At 49.8% G+C, this 18,892-nt stretch overlaps 1 protein-coding gene across 7 annotated transcripts in view; it reads left to right on the top strand.

The window, feature by feature from the left end:
- Positions 1–18,892, top strand: part of LOC111858334 (sodium-driven chloride bicarbonate exchanger-like) — a 38,876-nt gene that overhangs the window by 9,279 nt on the left and 10,705 nt on the right. For 6 of the 7 annotated variants that reach the window (XR_011983085.1, XR_011983086.1, XM_072700785.1 and 3 more), the window contains 14 exons: positions 3,392–3,473; positions 6,230–6,373; positions 7,052–7,190; positions 8,116–8,276; positions 8,750–8,938; positions 10,831–10,919; positions 11,961–12,118; positions 13,237–13,324; positions 13,795–13,941; positions 14,049–14,146; positions 15,429–15,603; positions 16,873–17,006; positions 17,114–17,359; positions 18,096–18,201. Coding sequence is in view for 5 of the 7 variants with exons in the window: in XM_072700785.1 (XP_072556886.1) it covers positions 3,392–3,473; positions 6,230–6,373; positions 7,052–7,190; positions 8,116–8,276; positions 8,750–8,938; positions 10,831–10,919; positions 11,961–12,118; positions 13,237–13,324; positions 13,795–13,941; positions 14,049–14,146; positions 15,429–15,603; positions 16,873–17,006; positions 17,114–17,359; positions 18,096–18,201 (1,956 nt within the window). In the remaining 2 variants the exon portion in view is untranslated. Of the gene's footprint in view, positions 1–3,391; positions 3,474–6,229; positions 6,374–7,051; positions 7,191–8,115; positions 8,277–8,749; positions 8,939–10,347; positions 10,549–10,830; positions 10,920–11,960; positions 12,119–13,236; positions 13,325–13,794; positions 13,942–14,048; positions 14,147–15,428; positions 15,604–16,872; positions 17,007–17,113; positions 17,360–18,095; positions 18,202–18,892 lie in introns of those variants that run through there. The other variant, XM_072700786.1, reaches the window with a different exon arrangement.

Here is an 18,892-nt window from a genome sequence, read left to right as displayed (position 1 = left end):
GCTGCCAAATGGTGAGGAGCATTGAGCGTGTGCAGGTGTGGATCTGGGAGTAGACTGGCATCCTACGGAGCCCCCATCTGTTTAAACACCCCTGTAGGGTCTAGGCCATGGGTAGTGGAAATATCCACACACTGGCTGGGTGAAAGGGCCGCTGTAATCAAAGGGGAGTGGAATCTGCACCCGTTTGTGTCTGAGCAAATCTGTAGTTTGCGGGGTTTTTTAAGTTCACAGATACTCTTGTGTTTGAGGTAGATATGCTGCTAATTATCCTGCCAATGGCATTAAAGGCTGAAAAGCACTTACTAAATTCTTATAAAATAAGCATTTGCCCCTTTAGGTTTAAATCCAAAGTCTGACTTTCGGAATAACAGAGAACTGCCCTCTTTAATTTTACAGTTTGTAAAAGGGCTCCTTGATTGGCTTAGAAGTTCACCACCCCTAGGCTGGATTGGTCTAAAACCAGGGGGTGTGGCTTTGCAGACTCTGCACCTCACCTGCTGTACAGGATTAATTGGATGATTTCAGTTCCCTGCCCTGCAGGACTGTACTGGTTGCTCAATCCTTATGGAACAATAATGTTCTACGTTAGCTTAAAGTCGCCTTTGTTAAATGAACAAACTTGCATAATTGTAAATTGTAGGCCAGGTTCATCACTGGGTTGAATTGCTCTGGAGACTTTGGCAGGATTCTGGTTGACACAAACACACTGCTTATGCGAAGAGCGGCAGGTGAAGTGCACCAGGTGGCTGACAGTCCTGCGACTCTACAGCTTCCATTTCGACTTGTAAATACCGGCACCTACTCCTCTACATTTATGTCCCTCTGTCCCACAGTGCTTTCTGGGGACTCACACAGTGCAGCATGTGTGTCACCAGCAGCAGCGCTCTGAGCTGATCCCCCTCCAAGTGGGGGGGGGCAGTGCAGTGGCACAGTGGTTAGCACCTCTGACACCAGGGATCAAGTCTCTGCCATTGCTTCTCCATGAGTCTGTGCCTTCTCCCTGTGTTGATGTGGTGTTTCCCCTAGGTACTCCAGTCCAGTTATCCCCCTGTGTCCAAAAACATGCTGAGGTTAATTGGAGTTGCCAAATTGCCCATAGGTGAGACTGGTGTGTGAGTGTGCCCTGTGAAGGGGTGGCACTCCATCCTGGGTTGTTCCCTGCCTTGTGCCCTGTGAAGGGGTGGCACTCCATCCTGGGTTGTTCCCTGCCTTGTGCCCTGTGAAGGGGTGGCACTCCATCCTGGGTTGTTCCCTGCCTTGTGCCCTGTGAAGGGGTGGCACTCCATCCTGGGTTGTTCCCCGCCTTGTGCCCTGTGAAGGGGTGGCACTCCATCCTGGGTTGTTCCCCGCCTTGTGCCCTGTGAAGGGGTGGCACCCCATCCTGGGTTGTTCCCCGCCTTGTGCCCTGTGAAGGGGTGGCACCCCATCCTGGGTTGTTCCCCGCCTTGTGCCCTGTGAAGGGGTGGCACCCCATCCTGGGTTGTTCCCCGCCTTGTGCCCTGTGAAGGGGTGGCACCCCATCCTGGGTTGTTCCCCGCCTTGTGCCCTGTGAAGGGGTGGCACCCCATCCTGGGTTGTTCCCCGCCTTGTGCCCTGTGAAGGGGTGGCACCCCATCCTGGGTTGTTCCCCGCCTTGTGCCCTGTGAAGGGGTGGCACCCCATCCTGGGTTGTTCCCCGCCTTGTGCCCTGTGAAGGGGTGGCACTCCATCCTGGGTTGTTCCCTGCCTTGTGCCCTGTGAAGGGGTGGCACCCCATCCTGGGTTGTTCCCTGCCTTGTGCCCTGTGAAGGGGTGGCACTCCATCCTGGGTTGTTCCCTGCCTTGTGCCCTGTGAAGGGGTGGCACCCCATCCTGGGTTGTTCCCTGCCTTGTGCCCTGTGAAGGGGTGGCACTCCATCCTGGGTTGTTCCCTGCCTTGTGCCCTGTGAAGGGGTGGCACCCCATCCTGGGTTGTTCCCCGCCTTGTGCCCTGTGAAGGGGTGGCACTCCATCCTGGGTTGTTCCCCGCCTTGTGCCAATAGGCTCTGAGCCCCCTGCAGACCTGAATATGGGAAGTGATTACAGAGGATTGATAGATGGATGCGGACTCAGACTGGATGAAATTTGGTGGTGGGGGGGGGGGGGGCACATATTGATTGCATGCATGACTGAGTACTAACACCGTTTCGGACAGAGGAGCAGTGGGCTGCCCCAATAACGACGCTCCGTGGGCTTTTCCAGAGGGATCACATCCTCGTACTCATTTCTCTGGGACCTCCTGTAAACCTCACAGTCAGGAGAGCTCCGTCTTCAGCACGTGCAGCGCCGCCATGACCCAGAGTGTTCGCCGTGACCTGTGTGGTGTTATGTTACAGAAGCTGGCCAAGTAGCTGAGACCTGCTTCGTGGGCTCGCTGGCCTTTGGCAGAACCCTGTAAAGCTGCCATTTCTTACCTGCTAGCTGAAATGAAAATTTAGGCTTATAGTTAGTTGAACTTTCATTTCATGAATAGACAGTTAGGATCCCTGGTGATGCCTTGATCTTCAGCTGTACCTCCAGGGTTCTCATATCAATTCATTTTGACTAACTGTTACTACTGGATTATATCTATTAAATGCTTTGTGGTCAAATGTAAGTTATATGCTTGTATATGTATGGTGTGAGAGTCAGTGCCTCACAACGCAGTGGTTAATGCTGACCTCAGTGCTTACTGATGTGTTCGGGGGAGAGGGAGGGCTCTTCAAAAGGTCTGGATGTCGCCTATTTTATGGTGTTTACTCGTGTGACATGTTAATAAGCTAGCAGAAATGTTCTTCAGTGCAGGACATACACCGAGCCAGATGTGCACTGGGAAATAGGCCCTCAAGCCGATGTCGGTTGCCATGGAAACTGCCTCATGAAGTCAGAAAGTACTGTGTTTATTCCTGGATATTCTCTCTGCCCACATAAGGAGGGATTCAAAAGTGCACAGGTTGAAGTCAATAGCTGTCCCTTCTGGAGAGGGTAGAGGGGTTTAGGTCAAATGAGTAAGGAGACTCCGAGATCAGCTGTAACACTCACACACCTCACGATGTCGTCTGGCAGAATTGATAAGAGCTTAATCACACCAACCTCGAACTGTGGAAAGAGTTCAGTTCCTGGATATTTCCCAGGAGTCAGATGTTCTGTCAACAGAGATGTCTTCGTCTCCGGCCGTGCTCCCATAGCATGACATGCCGGCTGTTCTGAATAAATAAAGAACTGTCTTGCTTGCTTGAACGCAATTCATACACATTGTGCTAAATGCTACCCCCCCCCCACCCCCCGCTTGTGATCTGCTGGGCGAAATTTGCTGTCACTGGTGTTTCGGTTCATGCCGACGCGGCGACATATTTAATGTTGTTGTTTATTTGCGTTTTTTGCGACCTGACAGAGGAATGACGAGGAAGCAGTGGTGGACAGGGGCGGTTCCCGGTCCATGCTGAAAACGAACTTTGAGAAGGAAGAACTAGAAGGTAAGTGTATGTCCCTGCCCCCCCTCCCCCCCCCCGTCCCACAGTAAGGTGACAATATGGCTGGTCTGGGGGAAAATGATGTGCAGATTGAGTTCTCCCAAAGGTTCGCTTTGATGGTGGTATCAATGTTTCCCGTATAATACAGAGGGACATGCGGATGGTGATAGAGGGAGTGTTTAAATGAAGAGAGAGACCCAGAGACCGAGGCCCCCACTGCCTTCTGAGATTGGCCTCTTGTCCCCCCAGCCTTAGACCTTCTGTAGCCAAATGAATAGAAATGTTAAGGCAGCCCAAACTATTTTATTAATAAATAGAAAAATATCCAAATTTTCTTACTAACTATTTAAAGTCATTAGTATGTCGATATGTTTTTTAGACAGGCATACATCTTTTTAGACCTATTTAGGATTATCAAGCTCAGTAAAAATATGAGAGGAGCAGATGGATTTTTTACAAACGTATGTAAAAAGCTTAAGATCAAAACACACAGCTGAGCGTCATTGTTCCTGCTTCTCGCTGCTGTGAGCTGCCGTTACTCCGCGTTCGGCGTTATGTTGAGAGCTGCCAAAATCAGCTGAGTTAGTTTTTTTTGAGTGTTTCTCTGGTTCTTGTTTGTCCAGCATTTGGAGGAGAACCAGTTTGTAAACTCTTTCTTTCGGGTTTTTATTTTAATACAAGCAGAAGCATATTTTAGCCAGATGTCACACTTGCAGTTACCAAAACAGCCGTAAACACTTTTTTTTTTTTTTTAAACCTCATTCTACCTAGATCACACTCATCCTATATGAACTTCGAGGGGGGGGTCTAGTCCAGTGCCCCCCCCACACACACAGTAATAACCACCATGCCGCACATAGGACATACCTTAACTCAGGGACTGGATTTCTGATGTCATCGGTGTGTGTGTCCTTCCCTTGACAGTTAGGATCCACGGCAATGTTGCATAAAAATATACACCCCCCCCCACCTTCCCCTGAAATAGTGTCACAGCGGGAGCAAACACAAGGGGCGTCTCACTGAAGTCACTTTCATAACTCCTTGCATGTTGTTAATAAAACCCACTAGTTGTGGTTTGGGACTCTCTACTGGTTTGTGTGTTGGAGAAATTCTGCAGCTTCTAGGTTCCATGGAGTGGGGGTGGGGGGGGGGGGTTGATTCTATGGGGGGGGGGGGGTCACAACTATGTTTGGAGATGAAGGGGGAACAAACCACTGTGTCTGGAGATGGAGGAAGGGCCAAACCAATGTGTTTGGAGATGGAGGAAGGGCCGAACCACTGTGTCTGCAGATGAGGGGGAGCCAAATCACTGTGTCTGGAGATGGAGGGAGGGCCATACCACTGTGTCTGGAGATGGAGGGAGGGCCAAATCACTGTTTGGAGATGGAAGGAGGTCCAAATCACTGTGTCTGGAGATGGAAGGAGGTCCAAATCACTGTGTCTGGAGATGGGGGGGGCATGCAAACCACTGTGTTTGTGCCCTCAGGTCGTAGGAGGAGGACAGGCACTGCAGCCTGGTCCCTTTGTCCTCAGCTCACCTTCACGTTTCCATGCGTGAGATCGTGGAACCCAGCCCAACCCACTACTGTCAGCTGCACAGAGGCTGCTATCAGAATAATCAACATCTGTGCTGCATGTCGTATGTTGTATGTTGTGAAGGAGTACATGGTTAGTGCCAGGCGGAAATTAATATCTCTGATTTTGCATCCATTTGGTAACTTGTTGAAGTTATCTGATAGACAGCAATGCATGTTTTTTAAATATTATATATATATATTACTTTATACCATCTGAAAGAAATTGAAATAGAGAAGCATCACTTAGTTTATGATCCAGTGGACAGACGGTATTAGAGAACATTGCTGATGTTTATCACTATTGTTTTTCCGCCTATATACGCTATGACTGGTAAAGTGAAATTTGAGAATGAGACTTTCACTTGGCATTTTAGCCTCAAATAACAAACCAACACTGTAGCACATCATTGCGTTTATATGTGGTAGGTGTTCTATATGAACGGCTCATTGTGGACTGTTTTGATGGAGCTCAACATCAAAAATACGTGTACAAACTTTTGTGAATAATTATTACCATAATATCAAGTAATTGTCTTCCTAATTAATGGAATGCTGCGTTTTGTGGTTATTTCTAGTAGATTTTTTAGTGTTTTTCTATCCCTTTTATTTATAGGCTTATAATAATTGAATTCTAAATATAATATATAAATATAAATAATAATAAGGATCGAGGAATTTTTCTCAATTGCAAAGATAGGCGGTTCATGTTTGTGTGTAACACCTTTCCAAAGTTACGTGCCCAGATTAATGGGTGCGAAAATAAACGGATTCCGCGTTTGTCGGGTTCTAAGGGTTAAACTGTGTCAGGATGTTGTATTATTTAGGTAAAGTTATAGTAACATGAGTGCTTATCCCTCAGTTTTATTTCTGGATCGGGCCCGTTTGTCAGACCTGGTCTGTTTGGGGGAGGGCACATGCTGCAGGTCCCTCGCCACAGTGCGACCTTCAGAAATCCCCAGGTGATCCCCACCTGGCGTTCATGTTTCCCCCTCCTGCCAGATGACCGCTAGGCTGTTTATGCTGCTGGAGCTGGTTGGTTGGGAGCCACATGGTCCGGAATGTCCACCTGAAATCAGGATGATAACTTCAACCATTGTTTTTCTGACATGGAAAGTTGTCTGAGGTCATTAATGTAAAGTAATGTTAGCCCCGTGATTCCTGCCTCCCCCTCCCACGCATCAGGTCACCGGACCCTGTACATCGGCGTCCACGTCCCCCTGGGTAAGAAATCCCACAGGAGACATCGGCACCACAGCCATCGGAACCGCAAGAGGGACAGGGAGAGGGACTCCGGGGCCGAGGACAGCCGGGAAAATCTCAGCCAAGGTAAGGCCTGGTTCTGTGAATCAGCTACAGTGGTGTCAATTAGCAAATAAAAGTAGAGGAGTTAAGATCTCAACCCAACCGCAGGTCTCTCAGTACGTCAGGCAGAGACCTTAGTGACCCTGTGTGAGATGCTCACACCAACTCTTAAATCAGAAGGTGCCGGAACACGAAGGGCATATGAGAAAGGAGGGGTAATGAAGCGGGCCCAGGTCCCGGAAGGTGTACAAAACACGGTGTGGACAACATGCTATGAATTTTAAAGAATTAATCTGAGCTAAGTAAGGACATGAAATTGTGTGAAGTTTGGTCTGTAAATTTAAAATGCATGCTTTATTTTAAATTTTATATTATTGTTTTTGTTTTCTTAACCAGAGAGTTTCAGGATCCATGCAAATAGGTGTCGGTACACAGAGAATCAAAAACAGAGAGGTCCCGGAATGCGTTCTGGCAGGATCCGGCACAAATTAAGCACAGGCTCACAGCATCCCTGCTGCTCCAAGTCTCCCGATACTCAGAAAAGAGGAATTTCCCAAATTAAACTTGGGTCCTTTTTTAAAGATGTGCCTCTCCTAGGATACCCCATAGCCGGCAGGCTTGGGAAGGGTTAGTGGCTCGGGGGAAAGCAGATGAGCTGAATACCAGCTAGCAAATGCTGGGTGCGTGTTCCGGGTCCCACAGACACCCCGTCCCAGAGGGTTCAGTTCCTGCTCGGCACCGAGGACGATGACGAGGAGCACGTCCCTCACGCCCTCTTCACGGAGCTGGATGAGATCTGCCTGCGCGATGGCCAGGATGCTGAGTGGAAGGAGACGGCCAGGTAGCGTGTCGGTCCTCCTCCGCGTCGGTCCCGGCTTGGTGGCGGCGTGATGTCGTGTGACACTCCAGCTGGCCGACGATAAACTGTCACCCTGTCATCCACATTATCCCCGATTCCCTTCCTGAGTGCCTGAGCATGTTTATTGGGCCTGTTCAGCCTGTAAATCCCCCTCCAATAAATAGACCTTTGCATTTAAATGATTCAGTTGTGTTCCTCCCCCAGTATCAAACTCCCTCCTACCCACTAGACCACATGGTTGAACTGGTGCTGAACTGGTGCAATTCACTAACACTATTGGCACCCTGTCTTTCCTCAGAAGATGTGGTCGTATCTCACCCAAAGATGCTGTGCGCTGTGGCGGGGAGGGGAGGGGGGCTTCCACAGCTGCACATGTGTTATGAAAATTGCGGCAAATTGTCACAGTTTCACTAATTAAATCTGACTTAATGGGGACTGGGAATGTAAGTGTAGCAGAGATTTTATGTGATGATAATACATTAGTAGCCATTTATGTGTCTCACAGACTGTAGCATGTTGATATGGAGGAGCACTTATGATGTAGCTATTTCAGATATTTATCATGGCATATCGTCATACCCCCGTACTGTCACACCGTCATACCGTCACATGATCATACACCATACTGTGACACTGCCACACTGTCATACGTCACACCGCCATACTGTCACACTGTCATACCATCATATCGTCATACCATCATACGGTCACATTGTCATATTGTGACACCACCAGACTGCCACACTGTCTGAATGTCACACCGTCACATCGTCACACCGTCATACCGTCATACCGTCACACATCACGCTGTCACACCACTGCACCCCTAATATAGAGAGTGTGTGTATATATGAACATACAGATATACACGTGTGTGTCCATGGGTCTCGTCCTTTGACGGCTTCAGGTGGCTGAAGTTCGAGGAAGATGTGGAGGATGGTGGGGAGCGCTGGAGCAAGCCCTACGTGGCCACGCTGTCACTGCACAGCCTGTTCGCACTGCGCAGCTGCATCCTCAACGGCACTGTCATGCTGGACATGCGGGCCAGCTCCATGGAAGAAGTCGCAGGTGGGGCTCTGCACCTCACGCTCGTTACCCAAATAATTACCTCACCCCCTCCCTACGGACACATGCATCCATACATTGACTGGTGGTGAATTCGTTTTCTTTGAGGAGAATTTTGCAGTTTCAGAATTCCTTAAGAGACAGTGAGGGTTGAGTGGTTTCGTTTCTGCTCCTGAGGTTTCTGTTCCTGAGGTCTTCTGCATGTCAAAGGTCTCTAGTATAGCTGGACAGCAGGTCCAAGTATAGCTGGACAGCAGGTGGTCTGTTAGAGAGTTGGATTTGTTTCTGGAAGATTGCAGGTTCAACGACTTGGGGCCTGGGCTCATAAATATCATCCGTTTCTAAGTTGCTTTAAAGTATTTTTAGCTGTATGCTCTACATGTAGCTAGTACCTGCCAAACAATGGACTCATTTGGTGCCCAGTGGTAGTTTGATCTAATTTGTGCCCTTCTGGCAATTTGTTATGTTGTCCCCAGACATGGTTCTGGACCAGCAGGAAACATTGGGTCCCCTGGGCGAGGAGGTGCGCAAAAAGATCCGAGACGCCCTGCTGAAGCAGCACCACCACCAGAACCAGAAGAAGCTGGCCAACCGGATCCCCATCGTCCGCTCCTTCGCCGACATCGGCAAGAAGCAGTCGGAGCCACACTCGATGGACAAAAACAGTGAGCGTGTGTTTTGCGTGTAAACACCGGGCAAATGCCTGCTATTGGCCAACTCACCCTACTGACCAAGCTGCAGGTTCCCATGTTTGACCCTGTGTTCAGTGTCAGTCTCTTTCTTCTCTCTTGTCTCTTCTGTCACCATCTCACCATCCATAGTGGCCACTTCACCTCCTTGCCACATACTTCCCTTGGCTGCCTGGCTGGTCTGGCCCTGACCCACATGGCCGTCCCATACTTCCCAGTGATTCCATCACCTCCACACCCTACACCTCACGCTTAAGCCACGCCCTCCTTCTACATGGTACCACGCCCCTGAGACAGAGGTGGAGTCAGTGGACAGGAAGCAGCCTGTTCGGCTCCAGCTCGTCTGCTGGCCGAGACGTAACAGGCTAAGGTGGTATTTTTGAAGTTTGCTCCTGCTCTGGTGAACGTTCTGTTTCTGAAGAGGTTGGGGGTTTTCTCAGGACTGCTTCTGGACAGTCGAGATGGGGGGGTGTCTTTATGCGTGTGTTTACTTCCGAAACGTGCTGGTTAATGTTTGCACTGATCACAGTACACGGGAAGAACCTGATTAGGAGGACTCGTGGAAGTCCTCTGGATGCTGTAATAGTGCCGATGATTGTGGCTGTGAGGGTTTAATGGGACGCGCACGTGACATACGCACGGATCACCCCTCTGAAGCCAATCTGCGGATCTGCCTGCGTTTCCTTTTGCACGAGGCACAAGAGGCAGTAATCGCTTTGATTAATTGTCCCTGCTAACCCTCTTTATTTGCATAATTAACAATAGGCTGTGTTCTCAAAACTGTTTGTGTGTAAGCAGCTTAACCATATTTTACACCTTATTTTCCCAAACTTAGCACTCTGCCTGCTGATTTTAAAGCACTAAGAGGCCCGATGACAATTTACACAAGTAATTCTCCAGTCAAGCCAGAATGTTTTTCGTCACCGTACCAGTCGACAGTTGAGAGTTTATCAGAAACACTAATGAGTGGTCAGCCTGCACCAAGATGGCAGCCTGCAGATTGTGACACGCCCACGGGTAGCGTTAGCTTGCTTCTGGCTGTTCATCTCAAACAGGCTTGATTGGGGGTGCTTGAGCATAAGTCATGCCTGGCTGCTTTGATCCCTGTATCCACTGGCCTGCAGATTTCGGCTTCTCGTGGTGTCTGCGAGCTCCGTAGCTGAAGTTTGACGTGGGGGGGGGGGGGGCGGGTGCTCTGAGGACACTGTACCATCAGCTTCATTAAACTTGCCGGTGTTGCCAGACCGATATTGATCCCTTGGCAGCTGGAAACACTGAGAGTGACAGTAAAACCTTATGTTGAGAATATTAAGCAGGCTGAAAGCTGACAAAGAAGGAGAAGGGGGCTTCAGCGCACTGAAAATAGTAACAATGTCTGTCTTTGATCACGACTGCATGTTCCTGGCGAAGAAGAAGCTTAATATGGCACGGTAGCCGCGAGACAGGGCATCTGCCTGTCCCAGGGTGTCCAGATCTCTGGATAGCTGCCAGTGCACCTGAGCTACCTCTTTTGGGGACCTGGAGGAAGTCCACACGACCACGGCGAGAAGATGCGAAACCTGCAGCCGGTTCAAATTCACACCTGGGTGGGAGCCCGACCCTCCGTGCCAGAGAGCTGCTTCATCTCTGATACCGATATTCCTGGGTCACAAGAGCTCCGTCAGCTATAGAACATTTCACTGAGATGTTTGTCTTTGTTTAGAGGGACTTGGTCAGTTGAGAATTTTCTCCCATAATGTTATTTCTGTTAATCCTGGCTAGGTACTTAATGCCTCCTTCCCCCCCCCCATCCATGACCCACTGACTGTCTGCCCTCCACCCCCCCCCAGGACTGACCTGTCCCCCTGTTTCCCCCCCCCCCACACCAGGTCAGACCGCCCCACCCCAGTCACAGTCTGCTATCCCTGAGGGGCGAGGCGAGGTCAGCAGGGAAAATAGCGCAGTGGACTTCAGCAAGGTAAGCTGTGCTCCCCCCCCCCCCAAAACAGCATTCACAGACAGGTGGTGGCCCCACCCCCGAACAGGGCTTCCATTTGTACACAGTCACACAGATGGGTGTCCTATTGTTCTGCTATTTTCACACATTGTCTCAGCAGGAAGGCAAAATGGCTAAATCTAATTAATAACTCATTGTTATGCATCATGGTGGTGCTCTTTTTGACATGTATGTAATATGTATCACTTATTGATGCAGAATGATGGTTATTCTGATATTTGAAAGCAGGTCTTTAGCTCTGTCCCTGGGGAGGGATTCGGCCTCCAGGCTGCGTGTGTGTGTGCGTGTGTGTGCGTGCGTGTGTGTGCGTGCGTGCGTGTGTGCGTGTGTGTGTGCGTGTGTGCGTGCGTGTGTGTGCGTGTGTGTGTGTGCGTGCGTGTGTGCGTGTGTGTGTGCGTGTGTGTGTGTGCGTGTGTGTGTGTGCGTGTGTGTGTGTGCGTGCGTGTGTGCGTGTGTGTGTGTGCGTGCGTGTGTGCGTGTGTGTGTGCGTGTGTGCATGTGCGTGGAGCGTGCTGCAGGCAGACCTGGTCTCGCATACCCTGCCTGTCAGGTTTGCTGCAGTGCAGTATCGCGCGAGACGGGCAGAATGCTCATGCCGTCAGAGAGGTTGGATGTGTGTGTGGTTCTTTCTGGGGAAAGTGTAGCATCACACATGGCCATTTTTACACTGCTGATGCTGAGTCAGCCTCACAGGCATAATCTAAGGCAATTACCCAAATAGTTCTTAATTATAAAACTACGATATTTTCTCTGTTGCATTTAATGGCTTTAAGATAAGATGGCTTGTTTCATGCTCTTGCATCTGATTCTAAATCCTAGATTCAGCCTATCATGGTACCCTTAAGATCTTAAGATGTCCCTGTTTTGATTCTGTGACCCTCTTGCTTAGCGGACAGTATTTATATTCAGAGCACATCTTCAGAGTTTGTCCTAATTAGCTCGCTGTTTCTCAGGGTCCATATGTTAACTAGAGCTCGCTGGTGTCCCGATGTGCCCCCCTAGATAGACCTACACTTCATGAAGAAGATTCCGGCAGGTGCAGAGGCCTCCAACATCCTGGTCGGCGAGCTGGAGTTCCTTGAGCGCCCCCTGGTGGTGTTTGTGAGGCTCTCGCCCGCCATCATGCTCAACGGGCTGGCCGAGGTCCCCATCACCACCCGGTGAGCTCCTCCGACATCCCGCTCCAGAATTACCCCTCAGCCCCATGTCAGCGGTTCCTGCACCTCATTCCTTACTACATCCGTTTACTGGTCCAAAGCTCGACTAGGACTCCACACTGGGGGGTGGTATATAGCTCAGCAGGTTGGGCCTCTACGCCTATGATCGAGACGTCACCCGATTGATTTTGTGTGTGGCAGAATAGTCACATCACCTTTGGGCCTTTTACCGAGGCCCTTAACTCCCAGGGCACTGGATAAATGGCCCGGCTGTAAGCTTTGTCCTCACCAGTGGAGAGCATACAAATGGTGAATAAAGCTTCTTTTCAAATCCTTATCTCGAATGTCAAGTTTCTATTTGTCACGCAATCTTGCATGGTTGCGCTATGGTTAGTGTGGTTGTATTACCCCACTGGGTCTAAGTTTTGAGTCTCCGCCATGGCTGCTTGTGAATGGAGTTTGCGTGTTCTCGCCGCGTCACCGTGGGGTTTCCTCTGGGTTCTCCACTTTCCCTCCACAGTTGAACAACATGCTGAGGTGAATCGGCAAATTGTCAGTAAGTGTCAGTGGTCTGTCTGCCTTGCAATGGGTTGGTGCCCCGTCTTGGGTTGTTTCCTGCCTTGCATCTGTAGCTTCCAGGATAGACTCCAGACCCCTGTTGCCCTTCATTGGACAAGTGAGTAGAAAATGGATGGACAATCATGTATTTCACTACTGTACTTTCAGCATCTCAATCCCACTACTGATCTTTCACAGGACAGCCCAAGCTCTGCTGTCTGACAGTTGGGTTGGTTAACCCCTCCTCAATTGCTTAGTAGTAGTGCTGGACAAAATGACGCTTCGTGAACTATTTGCTAGATGGTGATTTCTTTTTAAAAAAGGGCGGGAAGCATGCTCCAAAGCAAACCAAGAGCGCCATCTAATGGGATCAAAAAATACAGCAAATGGTTCATGAAATGTCCTTTTGTCTATCAGTACTTAGCAGTGTTCTGTGGAAAAGTTCTGTGAAAATCCTGAAAGGATCAAATTTTAAGTAAAAAAAACTTTTCGTATTTCACTAGGTTCACCATGCTACAATAGTTTGTGCTGGGTCTTGTTCCCCTTCCTGTACCTCTTAATAGGTTCCTGTTTATCCTGCTGGGGCCCTTAGGGAAAGGACAGCAGTACCATGAAATCGGCAGATCCATCGCAACCTTAATGACAGATGAGGTGAGTAATCCTCTCACTCTGAGATAGCTCGAGGTATTTCTCTGTTTCAGAGGAACATCTAAAGAGCTCCTGGTGACAGTGAGAAGGGATTACTTCAGTGATTGTTATTTCATTCAAGCTTACCTGGCAAATCGCATTCGCGAAGGCACGTCCGTTTGTCTTGCAGCACTCGGCTGAGAATGTGTTCCAGGGGGGATTGAGAATGGGAGGAAGACCGGAGGGCCAGTTACTCACAGATTGTAGGAAAGGAGGTCAATGAAAAATTCAAAATTAAATAAATCAATGTGCCACAGTCTCTGGCTTGCCGGTTACGTACAAGTCCTCTTTATCACTCACATCCGGTCATTACTTAGGATTGGGGGGAACTGAAAGTCTGCCTGTTGTTTTGGAGCCAGGCAATGTCACACGCCTGGTCCAGGGGAGGAAGGAGTGGGGAGCAGAGAGAAACCTGCTATGTGTGTCCGTTGTAGGTGTTCCACGACGTGGCCTACAAAGCAAAGGACCGCAGTGACCTAGTGGCCGGCATCGACGAGTTCCTGGACCAGGTCACAGTGCTGCCCCCAGGGGAGTGGGACCCCTCCATCAGGATAGAGCCCCCAAAAAATGTACCTTCTCAGGTGCGTGAGGCTCCTTCACTTGGGCTGAGACATCTTTGTCTAAGTATGGTTTAAAGTGAAGCATGCATTGGGGTGGCAGTAACGAGCCGCGTGTCCTCGTCACACAGGAGAAGCGGAAGGTGCCACCGCTGCCCAACGGCATGGCAGAGCTGGGCGAGGCTGAACATGGAGGACATGGGGGCCCAGAGCTGCAGCGCACGGGGAGGTGAGTCAGAGGCGGCTGCTGGGGGCATGCGGGGGGGGCTGCTTTGCCAGGGTAAGAGGGTATCATCTGGGGGAAGGTTTGCTATGCATGAAAAAAGGGGTTCCCCTCTGGGGTATTGAGTGCAGCGGTGAGGTTAGTTTCCAATTTTGGAGGGATTAATAATACACACCTCCTCCCCCCCCAACACCACCACATTGTCCAATGAGCAGCCGGGCCTGTAATCTCCAGTTTCTGCTTCTGTCCAATCAGGCGTGAGCTCAGCCTGACCGGGAACACGCTGGCCCATGCCTTCTTGGTGTCCTTCCTCTAATGTGTGCACGGTAGCCTGTGGTGCACTGTGGGTAATTGCAGCTATGAGTCAACAAAGACGGGCACTTATCATTACGCAACCCCCAGTTTAAACCCTGAGCCTGAAGCTGAAGCCACGTCTTTGGAAGCCAGGAGCGCTGGTGTCAGTTCTTCACCCTCTTCATGCTTCTTCAGACAGAGACTGATTTTGACTCGTGGTCTCCCACTGGGGGGGTGAGGGGGATGCTCTTCAGCTGAATAATGAGTCAAAGTCAAGTCCTTGGTTGCTATGGTAACCCCCGCCTCGCACTTGGCTAACAGAGACTCCTGCTTTTTCTGTGGCTGGGGGATGGGTTCTGTTCTCACTCATGCTATTTAAGCCCCCCCCTGGTGGACGTGTAAGGGTGTGCTCGTCGCTTCAAAGGGGCTGCGCTAGAGGTCATACCACTGCCCTCTGTAGGCAGGGTCTCTGTTAACCTCCCATGCAGAACTTTAGATGCAGAATTTATATCAATATCCACAGGTCCAAATGTTAGATAACACAAAAAGGTACCGCATTGTTATCTAAGCTATTTTTTTATGTTAGCTGAACTGCTGGGATTTTTTGCGGCTTTTACTAGATTATTACAACGTCAGTGTTTCATCCCAGACTTACTGCTGATTCTTCTAATGTACCCAGTTATTTGTGCTTTTTAAGTGATTAACTCAAATGGCTGCCATGACTGAATGATTGTGAGATTGAAAAATGTCTCCGTCAAACTCCCACAAATAAGAAGACAGAGCTACAGATAAGTACACTGATTAAGCAATATATTACATATACAGTACATAAAAAATCACTTTGACATCTTAAAACCAAAAGAAAATGAAACTATGTACTTAATATTTATTTTTAACCTTTTATTCCAAGTGACACGTTGCGTGTTGAGGTACTGCAAGATGTCCGCTATCGAACAGCCTTCTGTAACTGGGAGGAGTTTTTTCTGTCTTGCAGGCCGTTCGGTGGTCTGGTCCTGGACATCAAGCGCAAGGCGCCCAGCTACCTGTCGGACTACACGGACGGCGTCAGCCTGCAGTGTCTGGCCTCCTTCCTGTTCCTGTATTGCGCCTGCATGTCCCCCGTGATCACGTTCGGGGGGCTGCTTGGGGAGGCGACTGAGGGACGCATAGTAAGGGCCCTGCAGGACACCCCGTTAGCGATTAGCGTCGATCCCCGCTCTTCATCGTCCTTGTGGCGTGGCTGAGGAATTCCGAACGATAGAGAACCACGAGCAGGCGGATCTTCTGCGTCTCTCAGAATGCAGAAACATGCAGCACATGGCCATTGTTGGCGTCTTAGCGTAACGACTCACTCCGTTTGGAGAAACGCGCCTTTCAGTCCAGGAGCAGGACTGCAGAACATATAAAACCCAGTATTTCTGCTAGTTACCAAAGAACGGACCAGCCGGCAGAAAGTGGCATTTGGAACGATAAAAGTGATATCACAGTTTACAGCTTTAACAAAAAATAATAATAATAATAAACACAAATGTCTGGCTGAACCTAGATTAAAATGTATTTAGAGCAGAACGGGAATCAAGTCGGAAATAAAAAAGAATGATTAACAGTGATTTGACTCTTCTCCTGTTGTTTGAATTCTTGTCATTCATATATTTTAGATGATACAAATTCATGCAGCAGTTTGTATGGGAGTGAGGCTGTCAGGGTGTGTATGCTCTAGCTTCTGTTTCTAGTGTGTGTGTCTGTGTGTGTCTCTGTGTCTGGGTGTGTGTGTCTCTGTGTGTCTCTGTGTCTGTCTGGGTGTGTGTGTCTGTGTGTGTCTCTGTGTCTGTCTGGGTGTGTGTGTCTCTGTGTCTGTCTGGGTGTGTGTGTCTCTGTGTCTGTCTGGGTGTGTGTGTCTCTGTGTCTGTCTGGGTGTGTGTGTCTGTGTGTGTCTCTGTGTCTGTCTGGGTGTGTGTGTCTGTGTGTGTCTCTGTGTCTGTCTGGGTGTGTGTGTCTGTGTGTGTCTCTGTGTCTGTCTGGGTGTGTGTGTCTCTGTGTCTGTCTGGGTGTGTGTGTCTCTGTGTCTGTCTGGGTGTGTGTGTCTGTGTGTGTGTCTTTGTCTGTCTGGGTGTGTGTGTCTGTGTGCGTCTGTGTCTTTGTGTGTGTGTCAGTGTGTCTGTGCTCTGCAATGGGCCTGCATCCATACTTGTTGTTTCCCTACCTTGTGCCCTCTGCCACCTGGGGCAGGCTCCACCCCCCCTCTCAGCTCCACCCCCCCTCTCAGCTCCACCCCCACCCCCCGGATAGATCGTTGCTAGATGGATGGAAGAGCAGGGGAAGGAAATGAACTTTTGACTATAACCAGTTTTAAAATGCATAAACATTCTTTGTAGAGACACTCAAATAAATGACCAGAAGTGTGTGTGATGTCACTGACACCGTATTCATCTTTCCAGAGTGCGATTGAGTCGCTCTTCGGAGCCTCGATGACGGGGATAGCGTACTCCCTCTTCGCAGGCCAGCCGCTCACCATTCTCGGCAGCACCGGACCCGTGCTGGTCTTTGAGAAGATCCTGTTCAAGTTCTGCAAGTGAGCACGTCTAACGACCAATGTCTGCCACCTCTCCGTCCGGCAGCAGACTGGGCTTCTGATTGATGAGCGAAGTGCGAACGTCCTGCTGTCGTCCCTCCTCTCAGGGAGTACGGCCTCTCCTACCTCTCACTCCGAGCCTGCATCGGCCTCTGGACGGCGTTCTTCTGTCTGCTCCTGGTGGCCACCGATGCCAGCTCTCTGGTCTGCTACATCACACGCTTCACAGAGGAAGCCTTTGCTTCCCTGATCTGCATCATCTTCATCTACGAGGCCCTGGAGAAGCTGATCCATCTGGGAGAAACATACCCCTTCAACATGAACAACAACCTGGAGAAGCTCACTCAGTACTCGTAAGCATGCTTCAGAGTGACAGTGGTACTTTTGTCTATCTATTCATACAAAATCTCAATGCCGTGCTGCCCGGGATTGGCTCCTGGTGACCCTGACCAGGAACAGTTAGATGGGCCCCACAAATACAACCTGCACTTAGTAGTATTTGTAAGAATTCTTAGATCACATTAAAAACTCTTTGTTTTTACTCTGTTTTTACATTCAGTGTGATGTTACCCAGAGTAGAGGTGAACTTTTTAGTGTTACCAGCAACATGGGCCGAGGGGACCCAGTAACAAAGACGCACAGTGTGTCGGGATTTAGACGTAGAAAAGTCCCTCCTGTTTCAGAAGTATCCCTGTGGGAATTGCTGTGGTTGGGATGGCAGGCACAGGAATGGGGCTCGGAATGAAAGGTTTTCAGGAATAAGGCTGTTTGGATGGGGCGTCAGTCAGGTTGGCTTCAAAGAAGCTGAGAATGAACAAGACAAATCAGTTTATACCTTTGCTTATAATGAAGGACAGGTGGAATGAATACACATGAAGTCCCACCCACGCTTTCCCAACGTCACCTGACCCTTACTCCTTAGCCCCACCCTCTTTTCCCACAGTCACCTGACACTCCCTGAGTCCCACCCCCCTTTCCCACAGTCAGCTGACCCTTCCTGAGTCCCACCCCCCTTTCCCACAGTCACCTGACCCTCCCTGAGTCCCACCCCCCCTTTCCCACAGTCACCTAGTGTTGTCTACCCTGCAGGTGTGCTTGTGTTGAGCCTGTAAATCCCAGCAATGCTACCCTGAGGTACTGGAAGGAAAGCAACATCACATCATCGCAGGTCAACTGGATGGGTCTGGATGTCAAGGTAAGATAGCTGACAGGCTCAGAACAATCAGGGAGGGAGGGTCTCTGCTTTGCAGACTGTGAGACTCTGACACATGTGACTCGGACCGTGTGAGCAAGCCCATTTGCAAAGAAGATATAAAAATCACTTAAATTTCATACTGATCTCTATACCTCCTATCATTTGGACTTGGTTACTATCCCACCCTCAAGAACTACAAAATGTTTGCCACTCTGGGCATGTTTTATTCCAGTGTAGGGGTCTCTCTCCCCTGTAGCTAATCCACATGAGGGGGGATTAGAACACATAAACAGCACAGGATTAGTAATGTTAAAATCACCAAAGAACAGGGGCTGCTCTGTGATTCTCCGCTATCAGGCAAGGCTCTGGAGGTTTGCCTTGGAGCGCGGATCTCTGGGCTCTGTGAGGTTTGCCTTGGAGCGCGGATCTCTGGGCTCTGTGAAGTTGCCCTGGAGCGCGGATCTCTGGGCTCTGTGAGGTTTCCCTGGAGCGCGGATCTCTGGGCTCTGTGAGGTTTCCCTGGAGCGCGGATCTCTGGGCTCTGTGAGGTTTCCCTGGAGCGCGTATCTCTGGGCTCTGTGAGGTTTGCCCTGGAGCGCGGACCTCTGGGCTCTGTGAGGTTTGCCCTGGAGTGCTGATCTCTGGGCTCTGTGAGGTTTCCCTGGAGCGCGGATCTCTGGGCTCTGTGAGG

This window comes from Paramormyrops kingsleyae, chromosome 16 (genome assembly GCF_048594095.1).
Source record: "Paramormyrops kingsleyae isolate MSU_618 chromosome 16, PKINGS_0.4, whole genome shotgun sequence".
NCBI classification, from domain to species: Eukaryota; Metazoa; Chordata; class Actinopteri; order Osteoglossiformes; family Mormyridae; genus Paramormyrops; species Paramormyrops kingsleyae.
Note: the sequence above shows the minus strand (reverse complement) of the source record. Positions and strands in the feature narration are given on the sequence as shown.